The sequence below is a fragment of the Cydia strobilella genome, chromosome Z, assembly GCF_947568885.1.
Source record: "Cydia strobilella chromosome Z, ilCydStro3.1, whole genome shotgun sequence".
NCBI classification, from domain to species: Eukaryota; Metazoa; Arthropoda; class Insecta; order Lepidoptera; family Tortricidae; genus Cydia; species Cydia strobilella.
In genome coordinates this window covers 59113333-59131401 of record NC_086068.1, presented here as the reverse complement: position 1 = coordinate 59131401, position 18069 = coordinate 59113333, and the positions used below count along the sequence as shown (strand labels likewise).

Here is an 18069-nt window from a genome sequence, read left to right as displayed (position 1 = left end):
AACTCCGTAATAGATGGAGTCTAAGGAAAAAACGTGCCTCGAAAATCAAGAAAATTTGATTCTCGTTCAGAGGGCGCTACTAGCTTTGGCCTACAGTCGTATAAATGACGTTGACGGTTTCGTTTGTTATTTATCAATTTTAACGCATATCAGTGAAAGAACATGGGTCAAAATCATAAAATTAATGCAAATAAAAAAAATCATTTCTATATTTAAATACATTTTATGGTATTTTTATAAATCTTCATTTTTAGTTTTAAAGTGTGTCGACAGATGGCAGTGAATTTACTGGGGTTACAAAATTTACTATGACAGTACCGCTCTAGTATAAGTTACTCTTTGCTCTTAGGTTAGAATCGAGTCCCACCCCTTCGCTGCCACAAGAAAGCAATGTTATGATTCCCTCCACCGCTCAACCGTACACACTAAACACACAACTCTGAAACCGCGCGCCGTTCGCTCGTCATGTCTAAACTACTAATACTAATTATACTTATCACGGTTGAGGGCAGAGGTAGAAAACTACGTACCCTCTTCAGGGGAGAGGTAGACAGCTTGTACAATGTATACGACCCCTCTTATTTGGCCTTGGTGTGGCCCACGATAAGAAACGGTGTGCATTTGGCCGTTAAAAGTGAATGTTTTGGCGATTTGAAGGTGTTTTTCAGCGATTACGGCAGAGGGCGCGCTTGGACCTATATTGGTAAGTACCTACCCAGTATCTATTTGTGGTATTTTCTATAAAAAGGGACCTTATTGTCGATTACGCCATTATAAACGATTCTCCGATATAAACACAATGCCGCGCGACGCTGTGCGGCGGAAGCGCCATCGACAATAAGGTCCCTTTTCATAGAAAATGCACCATTTTATTTAATACATACCTACATACAGTCTGCTAAAAGCTTTGACCACCAAAGACGTAGTAATAATTAAATATCATAAAATCAAATGCAAGATAAAAATTTACTAAATAAAAAATTTAAAACTCCCTTACGCTAATCATAAGATTTTAATACCACATTACGATAAAAGTGCGAAAAATAAGCATATTATTTTAAATATTTGCACGGTTTAGACACTTGTTTTAGTCACTAGTCGCGCGACATGTTTCGGTGAGCCTAATAATATGTGATGTTTTCAACCAAAAGGTACCACATTGTCGGTTGTCGATAAGGTTGATTCTAAATTGAAGCTATATGAAAATACCGTCTTATAGACAACCGACAATAAGTACCCTTTTGGTTGAAAATGGCACATATTAAAACCTGAGCTGTACACATATTATTGACATTTATTGATAAAATAATTTTACCAAACGTTTGCGTTTGTATATCAAAACTAAAGGAGTATATTTGAAGATAATTTTGTCCCAGTTAAATTTAGTGATAGTGATATTTAATTAGATTTCGTATTAGACGTGCAAGTAAGAAAAATAATATTCCAAAAATTTTTTTGGCAACGTATTATTCCCAGGTAGCATTTAGACGTCATTATGACGTCCGTTACGTCATATTGACGTATAAATGACGTCATTATGAGGTCACTTGTACGTCGCTGACGTCACTTTGCTACCTGGGTTGGTCCACTTAGGTAGGCTATTTATCATTAACGTTGTGTTTACCCGAGATTTGAACCTGCCTCAACCGTTACCCCATAGCGTGACTCAATTCATTAGAACATTTTCACTGTTTGAATAATATTGCACGCCAACTCTCGCTAGTACAATTAACTCTGCCCGCGCAAAATCAGCTCTTATTTCATTGAGATAAGAAAAACGAATTTACCTAATCTAAGATACAATCGCATGTATGTTTTTATATAGGTTTTTTCCTCTAATGTCGTCGACCGGTTGCTAGATTTATTTTTTAAAGATTCGCCGAAGACACGGCCGAGTGGCGATTACTACGATCGATTGATTAATTAATTTAATGATGTGGCATGATGTTTTTTTTCATGATAGCGGCAAACGATATTATTACCGAGAATATATCGTTGTATTTAAACCCGGCAGCAAGCTCGGTTCTCCATTCAAACGTAGTTCCGCTCTCATTTTAAAACGACTAGCTAGATTGCTCTGAAACTTTATACTTACAATAGGATAAGGTATATCTGTGTGTTATTAGTTTATGTAGCTTCAGATACCATAGTTAAAAAATACAGCGAATTTAAGTTTTTTATACAAAACTTGTTTTTGCTCTATTTCGTTTGTTTTATAAACTGGAGCTATGTAAACTAATTACAGACCTAGATATACCTCATGTCATTGTATGTGCAAAGTTTCATTACAATCCAACACGTAGTTTTAAAATGAGAGCGAAACTACGTTTGTATGGGAAGGTACAATTCGGCCCAGCGTGCCGGGGACTCTTAAGACGCTCGCAAGTAAACGAGCCAAGCGTCACAGGTCACAGAGAGCCTATCAGCCTACCGCGAACCACGTTCGAAGTGTTGCCTTTCTGTCGCACTTGTAAATTCCTACGTAAGTGTGAAAGGGAGGCAACACGTCAAACGTGGTTCGCGGTAAACCCCCAGAGCAGCATCTGTTCACCACGGGCACATTACACCTGCCAGGCTTGTGGACCGTGCCGCTTACACAGCCATTGAAAACGTTGTCACTCTGTCTGACACTGTTTCTATAGTCTGTAATAGACTTTAAGCCCTTTTAGGCCAATGGTATCTCATTTATTGCTATAATGATCTGTTTTACAGCGGTGGACGCCTCGGGTCGCTACAGTTCGGGAGCCTACAGCGGTCGCCGTCACTGGCTCGGCTCTAAACACCAATGCGTGGACTTGGTGAGAAATAACCGTTGATTTTACCAAAGATAGATATAACTGATTTTACTTTGTATCTCCTCAATGCAGCTTTTCGTAATTTCACATTGTTCGATCCGATATCGGATGCTCTTATGGTGCTAATAGGGGCACATTTTTCAGGACAAGAACAAAAGTGGCAGAGAAAAAGAGGCCCTGGCGAAGTTTCGCGACGAGGTGTACCTCAACGCCGAGCTACGGAAGGAGTTTACCCAAGGTAAACACATTCAAGGTTTGTGTAACTACCCGACCAAAATTATGAAAAAATTGGGGTTAGATATCATAAATTCACACCCTGCACCACACTTAATTATTGTCAATTACGACCCTGCGGCTGCGTGAAAACGTCGGAAAAAAGACAACCGAATAAATTCGCGATAGACCCCATAAAATTATGTTTTAAGGATGACTCACGGGTCCGATACTTCAGTTTTCTATAGAAGCATCACGTGATCACCTATCATACCATTCTAGGGTGGAGCTTTCTTTTCATGTGTCGTCAGGTGACTTTTAGTTCTGTCATAAGCGTCAGTCAGTTTTTCAAAGTCAAAACAAGTTTTATAAGTCTTATCGCTGATTTTAATATTGTTTATGAAAATTATGAATTGACAGCAGGCTCTGACCGGACGTTGACAGAGCTAGAGCAACTCCACCGAACCGGAGAGGCCCCCGTCCGTCTGGCCTACTCCGTCGTGCGGCTCCACGTCAACGTTACCAAGCTTGCCATGGCTAAAGTATGTACAGCGACCTGCTAAACAGCAGGCCCTGACAGTTGACAGGGCTAGAGCAACTCCACCGAACCAGAGGCCCCCGTCCGTCTGGCCTACTCCGTCGTGCGCCTCCACGTCAACGTTACCAAGCTTGCGATGGCTAAGGTATGTACAGCGACCTGCTGGCAGGCCTTGACAGTTGACAGGGCTAGAGCATCTCCACCGAACCGGAGAGGCCCCCGTCCGTCTGGCCTACTCCGTCGTGCGCCTCCACGTCAACGTTACCAAGCTTGCCATGGCTAAGGTATGTACAGCGACCTGCTAAACAGCAGGCCCTGACAGTTGACAGGGCTAGAACAACTACACCGAATCAGAGAGATTATAGATTGCAGTTTTGTTTTAATTTTTCGGGGTTAGCTCTTTAAAGGATGACACGCTAAAACTGTCCGGCTCTGAGCCGAGTCGTCCTACTTCGTTTTCTATTCCAGGTAGCAAAGTGACGTCAGCGACATCATAATGAGGCCTTTATGACCTCATTATGACGCCTTTATGACTTCATTATGACGTAACGGACGGCATAATGACATGTAAATGCTACCTGGGATAGAAAACCTCACGTGATCACCCGACATAGAACACGAAGTGTGCATGAGACGCCTTGGTCCGGATCCGGAACGTTCTATCGTAAGCTTTTATGCGTAGTAGTGGTAAACCAAGACAACTAAAACACATGTCATGTAATCCACCTTTCTGGAACAACCTATAATTATGCAATAAATGATTATCTTATCTATCTATCAATATTAAGAGGGCCCGGCCCTCTGTCGCTGCAGCATTTTCCATTCCAGCCTATTCTGGGCTTTCGTTTTCACTTATCTTATAAATCGATGAACACCGGTAGCATACAAGAAAAAGGGTCACGTTGTGGACAGATCTCCATGATAACGTTACGGTCTTTTCATCAATGTTTTCTTATGACGTTATCACGAAAAATTATCGTCCGTAAACCGACTTTACCAACAACCATATTTTTTTTGCATGAAATAAATAAAATGAAATAAGTGGTCGGATAGGTACACAACTTAATTCTTTTTCACAGAGCCTAGAAGTTATCCAGGGCCTGTGTCTCCCCCGCTCCTGCTCACCAGAAGACGTGACATCCATCATCAATTTCTCCACCATGATCTCAGATACCCTCAAATCCAACCACACCACCCCCAGAACCGTGAGCGTAATCAACTCGAGACGCATAGAACTCACATATGATCCAAGAAATGACTACGCTGCTATCACCCTATCAGTTCTCACTTTAGTCTTAGCCATTCTGTGCATAATAGCCACTTTAGTAGACTTTGACTTACTGAAATGCCGAAAGAATGTAACAGCGAAAACTTTCAACGTTCAAAAGTACAACAATGATTTGCAAATTCACAAACCAAAAGATGAATTAACGATTAATAATGTAGAGAATAATATCAATCTAATGACGCTAAAGAATAAGCAAAACGCAATGCCACAAGCGCTCGACGTAGTATCTCTAGAGAATACTAACAGTTGTAAGCGTTGCGGAAAGTATAGGAAGCAATGCGTAAACCCGATAAAGAGTGATACTTACCAGCCGTGTCCTCGAGTAAGATACGATAACTCCATAGCTAGCTTGAAAGTTAAGAGGAGTGTATCACAGTATCTGCTGCTCTGTTTCTCATTAAGCTACGGGTGGAAGAGGATTTTTAATACCAATATGGCGAATAAGGATCTGTCGATTATGCATGCGTTCAGGATTGCGACCACGTTTTGGGTGGTGTTTATACATGTGGCGACTATGGTCAGTTATTTGTCAGGTTAGTATTTATTGGTATGTATTTATGATAAGAAAACATTTATTATATAATAAGTGTTGTAACTTGAATATAAAACTAAAACTAACTAAAATTAAAAACTGAAACTAAAAATTAAAAATACCTATCAAAATTTTGTGCCCTTGGTAGGGTACCTATCACTATCACGCAGGCAGCGTCCCCGCGCTGGATTGATTGAGGGCTACCGCGTTTAATTTCGCCGCTAGAGGCGCTAGTGTAGATGGAGGTCTTTCAAAATGTCAAATGCATAGAAGTTTTGGGGGTTTCAAGCTTTTTTTTCGAGAATTTTCACTCATTCGTAATTGTGGTAAATCTTTGTCCATCTTTGATTAATAAACAATATATATAGCTCAATAAATGTTAGTGGTTTAAAAAAAGTGCCAACTAAAATACGAGTATATGCAAAATTAAACAGGTTGAAAAAACTTTTGTGTATATTAGAACGTATTGATTTTATAAGAATAAGAATAGAAGAATTTTGAGATCTGTTTTTGTGGACCTACACCTACAGTGGCGCCAACTGGTGAGCAAAAATACGATAGCCCTCATTCTCTGCTCGAGAAAGCTGCCCGCGCGGGGGTCGCCCGTTGCCTCCCTCAGCCGTTTGCTGAGCGCCTCGTGGTTCGTGAAGCATCTGTGCGCCTCTGCCCCACGAATCAAGTGTCTGGACGCCAAACGCGACGAATTCGTAGTAGTATTTATGACTCAACATTATCAAAGGGGTTAGTGTTAGTACCTAAATAAATATGCTAAGTGTGTGTGTGTGTGTGTTGCAGACAACGGTCCAGAGATGAACAGCCGTAACAACGTGTTCATGATCCTAGCCACGGGATCCTTGGCCTTTGACACGCTCTTTTTCGTCAGGTAAATTGATGTTAACTCAGTATGAACCTGGCATGGGAGTAGAAAAAATTATCGGAATACCAAAAAATAGAATTTATAGTATTACCAAACTAGCGAACCGGCCCGGCTTCGCACGGGTTTAATGCTGATACTTACATATAAACCTTCCTGTCTATTAAAAAAAAAACGTATCAAACTTCGTTGCGTAGTTTTAAAGATCTAAGCAATGCCTCAAGGGCCTATTTTAGATTTAAGCTAGTTATTTATTTCGTTTACGTAATATCACTGCATTCACTGCATATATCTTGTATGTAAATAAAAAGTTTTATAAATTCAATATAGTGACGTATATATGCTACCTGGGTAGCTTTATTTCATAATATATTGTATTATTTCCAGTGGCCTCTTCAGCTCGTACCACTTCTTCTACCTGAAGAGCCAGTACAGCGTCGAAGAGCTGGTGAGCTTCAGCGGCCTCTGCGGTCAGATCCTGCAACTGTTCTGTTTTATCACCAACAGGGCCGTCAGGTGCGTATTTATTCTGTGTATTCCCTTTTAAAGCTTAAATAAAAACGAATAATAAAAATCATTGTCTCGGGCGAGACTCAAATCTACTTGATTTTCGAGACACGTTTTTTCCTCAGACTGTATCCATCTATTACGGAGTTATATCTATCTTTGCTATTACCAATACCATTACCATTTGAATATAAAATCTTTGACTACACCTCAAAGATTTTATGTTGTACAGTAACATTTAAAACGTATTGCAGACTCCTCCCATCGTACCTGTACGTGATCTTCCTAGCGTCAGTGCTGTCCCGAGCCACGCAGGGAATGTCGGTGCTGGAGCTGCCTGGCGACGCTGACTGCGACCTCACGTGGTGGCGGAATATACTGTACATCACCAACTTGTACCCCCGACATGAGCGGGTAAGTTACATCAGTCGGGAAGCGAACCAGCGACCTCAGGGTGCTGTCCCGAGCCACGCAGGGCACATCGGTGCTGGAGCTGCCTGGCGACGCTGACTGCGATCTCACGTGGTGGCGGAATATACTGTACATCACCAACTTGTACCCCCGACATGAGCGGGTAAGTTACATCAGCTGGGAAGCGAACCAGCGACCTCAGGGTGCTGTCACGAGCCACGCTGGGCACATCGGTGCTGGAGCTGGACTGAGTGCGATCTCACGTGGTGGCGGAATATACTGTACATCACCAACTTGTACCCCCGACATGAGCGGGTAAGTTACATCAGCTGGGAAGCGAACCAGCGACCTCAGGGTGCTGTCACGAGCCACGCTGGGCACATCGGTGCTGGAGCTGGACTGAGTGCGACCTCACGTGGTGGCGGAATATACTGTACATCACCAACTTGTACCCCCGACATGAGCGGGTAAGTTACATCAGTCGGGAAGCGAACCAGCGACCTCAGGGTGCTGTCCCGAGCCACGCAGGGCACATCGGTGCTGGAGCTGCCTGGCGACGCTGACTGCGATCTCACGTGGTGGCGGAATATACTGTACATCACCAACTTGTACCCCCGACATGAGCGGGTAAGTTACATCAGCTGGGAAGCGAACCAGCGACCTCAGGGTGCTGTCACGAGCCACGCTGGGCACATCGGTGCTGGAGCTGGACTGAGTGCGATCTCACGTGGTGGCGGAATATACTGTACATCACCAACTTGTATCCCCGACATGAGCGGGTAAGTTACATCAGCCGGGAAGCGAACCAGCGACCTTAGGGTCCTAGCGTCAGTGAGCTGCTTGATAAGGTGAAACAATCGGGTCTCTATAGTTTCCCATATAGTTTTAATTCATAATTATGTATGTATTATACATATAAACCTTCCCCTTGAATCACTCTATAAAAAAACACAAAAATCTGTTGCGTCTTTTAAAGATCTAAGCATACAAAGGGACAGACAGACAACAGGAAGCGACTGTTCTATACTATGTAATGATTATTTCGGGGTCCCTTTGTTTGACATAATTATTAAAAGTCATAATGTAATGATTGTCATATTATCATTAGTCATAATTCTGAAACCGTTAACTTTTCAGGATTTTCCTCAGGTTATCCTATAGATAGGTTAGGTTAGGTTAGGTTTGTTTTATGGCAATCCTGAAAAGTTACGCGTTTCTGAGAAAAACCAAATTATAACTAACTAAAATGTGGACAAACAATACATTATGACTTAAAACTATATGGGAAACAATAGAGACCCGTTTCATATAAATTCCATAGTAGCAAAATCGTTTTGACAGTTCGAAAAAAGAAACTGATTTGACTAGTAGTCAAACACCCTATTGTTGGCAGTGTCTCCAAGTATCCTGGTACCTGACGATGGAGACACAGCTCCACGCCGCCGGCGCGCTGCTCTGCGCCTTGGCGGTGCGCCGTCGCGTCGCGCTCGCTGTGGCTTCCGTCGTCGTGTTGGTCGCCACTGCGACCGACGTGGCGTCCGCTTTCGGCGACTATAGTAAACCGTAAGCACAAAATAAGTAATAGCAAAGAGGATATTATCGGAAGAGCGGTACTGTCATAGTAAATTTTGTAACCACAGTAAATTCAGTGCCATCTATCCACGAACTTTGAAACTAAATGTCCCATGGTTGAATGAATGAATGAATGATACTTTATTCGAAACACCGTGCCGTTAACATACACTGTTAACGCGCATTGTTTACAACTAGTATTATTAAAAGATGCTAAACAAAATTGTTAGAGTCGGATCATGCTAACTCTGCATATCATTAGTAACAACAGTGTGGCAAATTCATCATTCATCAAATATGACATAATGACACCTAATCATGATGCGAAGTTAGCTGATGTACTATATTAATCTATCATATTATTTTTATGTTCAGAATGGCGGACATGTTCGCGGCGTACCACCTGATGCTGGAGCGGCCGTGGGCGCGTGTAGCGCCGTACTTCACCGGCGTGTTCGCCGGGTGGCTGGTGCGGAGGATGGACGGACAACTCAAGGTGTCGAGGGTAAGTAGATACTTGTACCTATATTTCAACTTCCTTTTTTATGTATACCCTCTATATGACTTAAGGTCGATATGGGTAAGTGTGGCTCTTTATGTTGCTCTGTCGGCGACACGACACGTAAGCGACACTCCTCCTGCATCGCGCTATATACACGGTGTTGCATGACCCACTGAAAACCTAATAACAGTTTGTTGAGAATCGATAAGATAATCGCTTGCGCTATGTTTTAATGGGGGATTTTTTTTTTTTTTTCTTTACATACCCAGTCTACAAATTTGTAATACAACAATATCAATAACTAGCATTTACCACGTTGTTTGTCAATTAACAACACACTTAACTGGCTATTGGTAAACCTTATCTCGTTGCAGTAAGGTATGCAAATGGTCTGTTAATATAGGTAGTGTATACGATGGTAACCAGTCGAATAGAATTGTTAAGAAAACTAAACAACGAATATTCTTTTAAATATTTATCGGATTAAAAAATAAATACGCAAGATGAGTTCAAAATATAAAAAAATCTGTTGGGGTGTCTCAGGTTTTCAGTGGCTCAAGTAACACCGTGTATATGAGCCATTCACTTGGACCCTTGTTTTCAGGTGACGTCCATATTTCTCTGGCTGGCGTCGCTGTCAGCTCTGAGCGTGGCGTCCGCGGTGCCATGGGCCGGGCCCGCGTGGGTGACCTGCTTTCTGCATCTGCTCTGGCCCGTGGTTCTGCTCTGGCCGGCGCTGGTGTGCGCTACCAACTATGCTGGTAAGACTAATAGGCCTGGGGCCCCATTTCTAGCACGATATTAGAATATTATTAGTGTGTTGTCATGGCAAACCGTACGATTTGACAGTTCGTGGACTAATAATATTAGACTAATACCGTTTGAGAAATGGGCCCCTGATGACAACTTTTTATTAATGGTATCAGTCGACTCATGTTACGTTATAAGTACCTGTGTAACTTTACTTCTGAGTGGCATCATAGAATAACTGATACTAGAGCGGTACTGTCATAGTAAATTTTGTAACCCCAGTAAATTCACTGCCATCTGTCGACACACTTTAAAACTAAAAATGAAGATTTATAAAAATACGATAAAATGTATTTAAATATAGATGATTTTTTTTATTTGCAATCATTATTTTTATGATTTTGACCCATGTTCTTTCACTGATATGCGTTAAAATTGTTAAATAATAAACGAAACCGTCAACGCCATCTATACGACAGTAGGCCAAAACTAGTAGCGCCCTCTGAACGCGCGAAGGCACGTTTTTTCCTTAGACTGTATCCATCTATTACGGAGTTATATCTATCTTTGGTGGCACTTCATTCGGTTCTTGTCTGTTTGTCTGATTTAATTTCTTGTTTTTTTACTTTTATTATAACAATTCAAGTCTTCGACCCTTTACACCTCTAAGGATTTATATTTTATCTCTGACATCTAGAGACTTTTATATCACTAAACAATTTTAGTACTTGTCTGTTGTTTGTATATTTTTTATTAGTTTTTTTTTGTGTCATTTGACATTTAGACTGGATACATCTCTATCAAAGTATCTAATATTTTATTGATTCCTTATGTGTAATTGTATTTTGTAATTTTTGGTTAATTTTATTGCTTGTAAAAATTTACATGTAATAGTGCCCCTGTGGCCTATTTGCTGAATAAATGTTTGATTAGGTTTGAGGATCAAATGTCTATATTCGTTATAAAATAATTCAACATGTGTCATCGTCCGTTATTGCTTGCTTTTAGTGCCGGGTTAAGCCAGCGCGGGGCCTGAAGCAAATTCTATCATGGGGCCCATGGATTGTTTTAATTATGTCGGACTAAGTGAAACTTAGGTTTTTTACGGCCACAATGTGTAGGTGCGCGGGGCCCCCAAACGCGCGGGGTCCGTGGTATTTGCTACTTTTGCACGTGGCTAATTCGCCACTTTAGTTGCTTTTATTATGTTTGTCAATTACCATAGGGATGATGACACATGTTGAATTTTATAACAAAATCTAGTAAAATGGATAGCAAATGAGCAATTTATCTCAATAATATGGACATTAAAATAATATATAGAAATGATAACAAAATACAGGATCTAAAAGTTTTAAAATTTAAAGTTTTTTTTTATTTTTCAAAAAGGAATAAAGTAAACAAACCATTCGATTCCTTACATTTTATCCAAAAAAATATTGTACCGCAACTATATGCATAAACGCAATATTTCACCGACAAAAACGCATTTTTACTTATTTTCCATACATTTAGACGGGCTCTCAGTGACCTTGACGTCACGTTCACTTATCGTTTTGTTAGGAGCGTTTCGCGAGTGAAGTACCTACATGTCGGACTTTGACTATCATTTCTGACTTGTATTGCTTTAATGCAATGGGTCCCTTATAGACATTTGATCCCGAAAACAAACCTGATCGATTTATATATGTTTTAATGTTTTAATGTTTGTTTGGGCACAAACGGTACATGTTTCTTATAACTAGTGTCTTATACATAAATCATAAACCAGGACAGTTGCCACCACTTAATATAAAAATTTGTCATCAAGCCTATTGTTTTGTATTTATTCTTGAACGTGACTTCCCTTCCCAAGTAGCAGTGACGGTAGCGACGTCATAATGACGTCACAATGACGTCGCTGATGTCATTATGACGTATAAATGCTACCTGGGTTTTAACGTATTTGTCTTCGCAGGGCTGAGCCGTCAACTCCTGGACTCTGGGCCGGTAGCGGCGCTCAGCAGACTTTGCTATAGCGTGCTGCTCCTACACGGCCCTATCACGAGAACGGTACTCCTTAGTATTGATGGGGCGCTCTGCTCGCAGACTATGTGCATTGTAAGTTATCAATCAATATGTTTATTTCAGACAAAAACCCATAGATAAAAAATACAAATTAAACTTTAAAAAAAATGAACTTACATTACATTAATAAAAACCGGCCAAGTGCGAGTCGGACTCGCGCACCGAGAGTTCCGTACTTTTTAGTATTTGTTGTTATAGCGGCAACAGAAATACATCATCTGTGAAAATGTCAACTGTCTAGCTATCACGGTTCATGAGATACAGCCTGGTGACAGTTGGACAGCGGAGTCTTAGTAATAGGGTCCCGTTTTTACCCTTTGGGTACGGAAACCTAAAAATCAAATTACAATTAAAATTACAATTAACTATTTACATTAAGTACACCGTGCCTCTAGAACTAGAACCCATATGTAGGTCATTCCAGTGTCCCCAAAGTGTACCAGCTGGATTTCCAGGGATGAGCTGAAGCAGACTGTTGGACTGTTGTTGTTATTGTTGTTGTTATATTTGACGACCGGTCTGGCCTAGTGGGTAGTGACCTAGTGACCCTGCTTGCGAAGCCGATGGTCCTGGGTTCGAATCCCGGTAAGGGCATTTATTTGTGCGATGAGCAGATATTTGTTCCTGAGTCATGGGTGTTTTCTATGTATTTTATTTATATATTATATATATCGTTTTCTGAGTACACATAACACAAGCCTCCTTGGGCTTACCGTGGGACTTATTCAATCTGTAAGAATGTCCTATAATATTTATTTATTAATTATTTTATGCTTCTCCCCGCGACTTCGTTTGCGTCAAATGATGATTTATAAAAACTATCCTATCGCCTCAAGCTATCTCCATATCAAATTTTATTTAAATCGGTTCAAAGGCTTAAGCGTCAAGAGGTAACAGACAGACATAGTTACTTCCGCATTTATAATATTAATAGGGATGTTTCTTACACTGTAAATATTGTATTGATTTAAAAGAGCCCTGAGCCCACTTGGAGAATATTTTCTTGAATTCTTTATGAATGATAAGTATTGGCTATTCTTCAATTTTTTCAAATATATGTAACGTTTTCAACCAAAAGGCACAAGGTACCACATTGTCGCTTGTTGATAAGGTTGATTTCAAATTAATGCTATATGGAAATAGCGCCTTATTGACAACCGACAATAAGTACCCTTTTGATTGAAAATGGCACATATTTATAAATTTTCCTATCTTAGCTTCGAATTTAGCATTAAGAATTGTAATTATGCTTACTGGTAAAAACCACTATGTACATATTCTAAGTTCTCGTTAAGTTAAATGTAAAATTTCTTATGAGAAAATAAAAATTCTTTCACCCGAAAGCCAGCTGGTATTTTTTTAATTCATGGCAACAATATCGCTATATGCAAAGAAAAACTTTCCAATTTAAGGCGGTTCCCTGAGCCAGAAGGCGAAAAATCTCCTTATATGATCATGTTTTTCTAAGAGGCGTTGATATTCGTAGACGTGGAAAAAATATATGTAGTTCTTGCCTATATTATCTTTAACAACATAGCTTCCGATACACGAATTATGACACTTCGCTCGATACAATTAATTCCCAAAGTAACCTCTAACTCGGACTTTTAATCCTACTTTACTCGGTTATTTATTATGTGATACTATAAACAAAAACTGAAGAAAAAACAATCTTAACTTAAACAGTAATTTCATAGCTTTCGAATTTCGATATTGTAATTTCGGTAACGTTTTTAAAATAAATAAAAATCAACAAAATTCGATCAAAATTGACACTTGGCGCGTATGATCTTTCCCGTTCTTTCTTGCGAAATGTGACAGAGACAGCGGCAAACCGATGGAAAGGCCTTAAACGATATATGTTCGCGCCAAAAAGTTAGCCGCTATCATTGTGACGTCATAATAGCAGTAACAAAGAAACTTTAATATGTGCGGTGCCAACTTCACCGTTGTTACAAATTTAATACTTGTTTCTGCTGCAGTGACGTCACTCACAAGAATAAAACGGTGGTCGGCATTTTCAGTCATCATAACATACATTCTTAAATTTTATTTTGATAAATATACTTGTGAAGCTTCTTGCATGGTTACTCTAAATTATTATCAACACAACAATGGAGGTACTTACAGGTACTCTGACTTGCCTGCCTCAACCCAAGTGCACTTTTTTTTTTTTTTTTTTTTTTAACGAGTGTCCCCGTTACTCCGTGCCCCACCATTTGCTAAAACTACCGTGTTGCCAACAATACAATGTTACCTCCCAGCTACCCCTGTATTAATCGGGGCAACGTACCAATGTCGCCACAGTAGAATTATTATGAAACTGCTATCTTAAATGTTAACATAAATAAATCATGACATTCTTATTTCCATTTGTCCACAGTGGTCCTACTTCGCGGGCACGACGCTGCTAACTCTGCTCGCGTCTCTACTCCTCTCTCTTTTGGTGGAGATGCCGTGCTGCAGCCTCCTGAGGCGGCTTTCTGATTGTGCTACCAGTTAAACATTCTGTAAAGTTACTCCACCTGCGCCTTTTTCGGTCAGCAAGAGCACGAACGGCCTCCTTGCCTGATAAGTCGGCAAACTTATGAGCAGAAGAGCCAACTGCAGTAGAAAAAACCAGTTTTAGGAAGGTCAAAGAGCTGACAAATGTCGTTTTCTTAAAACAACATTTGCGGCTCTTATTATCTTAAGAAATCAAGGGTTAATTTTATGGGTGACTTAAAAAGCCGCAATAGGGTATTTAAAATAAATTATTTTACACCATGCATGAAATAAAGAATCAGAAGATTAATATAGAAATGTAGACAGCAGTTATTTTTAGACACAATTTCTATTTTAAAACTCGTATAAAACTATAAAGAGTAGTTAATTTGATTGTGACGTCACATGATAGTGTTTCATATAAATTCCATAGTAGCAAAATCGTTTTGACAGTTCCAAAAAAGAACCTGATTTGACTAGTAGTCAATACCCTATTAGGATTGTAATTTTTTTTGACCCCCATTTTATTTACTGAAAATATAGAATGAATTTAAGATGCCAATTTTGAATGATTTAGTAATTCATGGCTCGGTTGAATATTTATAGTTGGTCAAGCAAATCTTGTCAGTAAATAAGAACAAAAAAACTATACTCATCCTTTTCTTTTGGGTGCTAGTACTAGACACAGAGAACATAGACAGAGATACTATCTTGGTCTTACACTAGTACTAGCGCCCAAAAGAAAGGGATGAGTATAGTTATTTTTGTTCTTATTTACGGCCAATTTGGTTGGGCCAACTATATATAATTTATTAAAAATATAAGAAACTTCTCGTAAATTACATGTCGTGGCTGAATAGGTGGTAGTACCTACTGCAATGTTGTGCCACCAGAGAGCAGTAAAAAATGTTATCTTAAACGTAGTGTGGAATAGCTTATGACTTGCGATCTCTATTATTGTTGCTCAAATATTTTCGATCATTATTGAAATAAAGCTTTAATTATATTACAACTTTAATTAAGTAGGTTTAGAGTTAGACCAAGAAAAGTTTGCAATGATTTTGATAGCACACGCAGTGCGTTATATAAGGCCCGACGGCGGAGCGTCAAGACTTGCGAAGGCCGAAGGCCGAGCTCCGCGTAGGGCCGAAGGCCCGAAGCGTCACACGAGAGGGGGAAGTTGGAGCTTAAACACGACCCAATAGTAAAAATGTCTTGACAAGCTCACGTCGGGCCTACGGCTTTTGTATACGTCATTACGTTTAAAATAACGCACCGCGTGTGCTATCAAAATCATTGCAGACTTCTTGGTCTAATTCAAGTAACAGTAAGTTTAATAAAAAACAATTAATTTATTTTTACTTTTAATTAGAAAATACATTAAAAAATCTTAAAACTAGAATAATATTTACATCCTATTCACAATTACGAGTTTTATTTAATAACCTATTCTTAGTTTTGTAAGTTTGAGCTCATATCCAAAATCTATAAAAAAGTTTTTTCTTCATCATGACCTATTGTTATCCGAGAATTCGAAAGAGGTCGAAGTATTTAGCAGATGGCGACAGCATAGCTTGCCCTGTCAATCCCTAGAATTGTGTCAGATTTTTGTTTTTTTTTAATGCTCTGGATGAATTATAATTTAAGCCAAATCTCATAGAAAAAGGGGCAAGCTATGATGGCGCCGTCTGTGCAAACCTTTGACAGTTGCCAACCCCATTATAAATGCACAAGTGTATTTCTTTATCAACTTTGTACGTCGAGTTCACAAACATCTATACAAGCCAACATTCCAAAAATATATACTCGCCCTAAAGGATTTGCCACACTGGATGCATTCTGAGGGCAACGGTCAGGTCAAACTTCAACTTCAAAGGTTGATGTCAATGTTGTTCATACATAATGCGGGTTTGATCTGACCGCTGACCGCAGAACGCATCCAGTGTGGCAAATCCTTAAGACACTGAAAATAAGGTCGTGTAAATATATTTTCACCTCAGCAGCTCGAACAAGCCTACTTTCGTCGCTCCCTGGAGTGAGGAAAGTGCGACTTTCCTCACTCCAGGGAGTGAAGAAAGTGCGACTTACCTCACTCCAGGGAGTGAAACAATGTAGCTTTTTAATTTAGTGAAGGCCATGAACTGCCACTTCATACTTTGATTAAAAGTTTTTTTTCTCTGAATTATTCTGTGTAATTCGAAATACATTTTAACCTTTAATATGTTCTCACTACTGAGCTGAAAAATTATGTGTGCAACACGAGAGCAAAGTTATTTTGCATCTCGTGTTTTTGAGTCCCTCGCTACGCTCAAGATTCTAGCTTAGAATCTTTCGCTTTATCGGGACTCAAAATAAACACTCGCAAGAAAAACCAACTTTCCTCTCTTGTTGCACAAATAACTATTTTAGAACGTTGGCCTCAACGAAAGAGCAACGAAGTCACTGTATAGGAATTTCCGTATAGTGACCTCATGATCAGTTATTGCTCAAGAGTATACTCAGTTGGATGTCCACCAAATATTACTGCTAGAGTTAGACCGAGAAAAGTCTGCAATGATTTTGATAGAACACGCAGTGCAAGTGTTATTTATACGTCATAATTTCATAGAAGTTTGACGTTTGAAATAACACTTCAATCAAAATCATTGCAGACTTTTCTTGGTCTAACTCTAGTATAGTTGGTCAAGCAAATCTTGTCAGTAGAAAAAGGAGGCAAATTAAAAAAATTTAGGCGCGAAGGGTTATCTTCTTCTTCTTCTTTTAAAATTATGGCTTCAGCCCAGTGGGACTATTTCGCCAGTATCAAGGTATTAAGAGGTTTAAAAACGACAAAAATTGTACGGTTGTACAAGACAGTGTACGGTGATTTGTTAGCTCTTGTAAATCGATAGCTAGACTTTACAAGAAGCACGTGGACTACCGGCCGTTGACTCCAAGATGGTGGTTAAACGCGCTTCAAAATTAATTCTCCATTCACTGCACACTACCACATTAGTTTACTGTATAATAAGCTATCGATATTACACTTTAAACAATATTAATGAGCAAAAAACAAAGTAATTAATCACGATGCTCACTATCAAGATGGCGCTCGAACCGGAAGTCGAAGGGTTATCGTCCCATAGAAAATTTGAATATCGCGCCTTTTTCTACTGACAAGATTTGCTTAACTATACCTTGCAGTTCAAGAAGAGCCGTTACCTGTTAGAGCGAGACAGTAATACTTACGAATATTACTATCTTACTCTAGCAGATGCCTTCTTAGCTTACGAGACGCAGTCGCAAACAGAGGACCTACCACAAAGGTGATGTAAATGACTAAACCTCGGTTTTCGATATTGCGGCATCATGAGTAGAGGATTTTTTATTTCATGATACATTTTCCTCACGTGTGAAAGTCAACACCGACAAAAACGCGGGAAGTAAAAGCCAGAGTTTTTTTAAAGTACTGAAATAAGTTTAGTTTAGTGTAATTAAAGTTAGGTGAAGTGTTAACTTTACTAGTTACTTTTTGAATTTCTGGCCACTTCTGTGGG

At 39.7% G+C, this 18069-nt stretch overlaps 1 protein-coding gene across 1 annotated transcript; it reads left to right on the top strand.

The window, feature by feature from the left end:
* Nucleotides 1-3682: 3682 nt before the first annotated feature.
* LOC134753794 (O-acyltransferase like protein-like) lies at nt 3683-14595 on the top strand. Its single transcript, XM_063689735.1, has 11 exons — nt 3683-3691; nt 3726-3830; nt 4626-5367; nt 6162-6249; nt 6628-6756; nt 7002-7161; nt 8552-8721; nt 9106-9235; nt 9837-9993; nt 11940-12082; nt 14433-14595. Exons 1-11 carry the CDS (start codon nt 3683-3685, stop codon nt 14550-14552), a joined length of 1953 nt encoding a protein of 650 aa, XP_063545805.1. The 3' UTR covers nt 14553-14595.
* Nucleotides 14596-18069: the final 3474 nt, after the last annotated feature.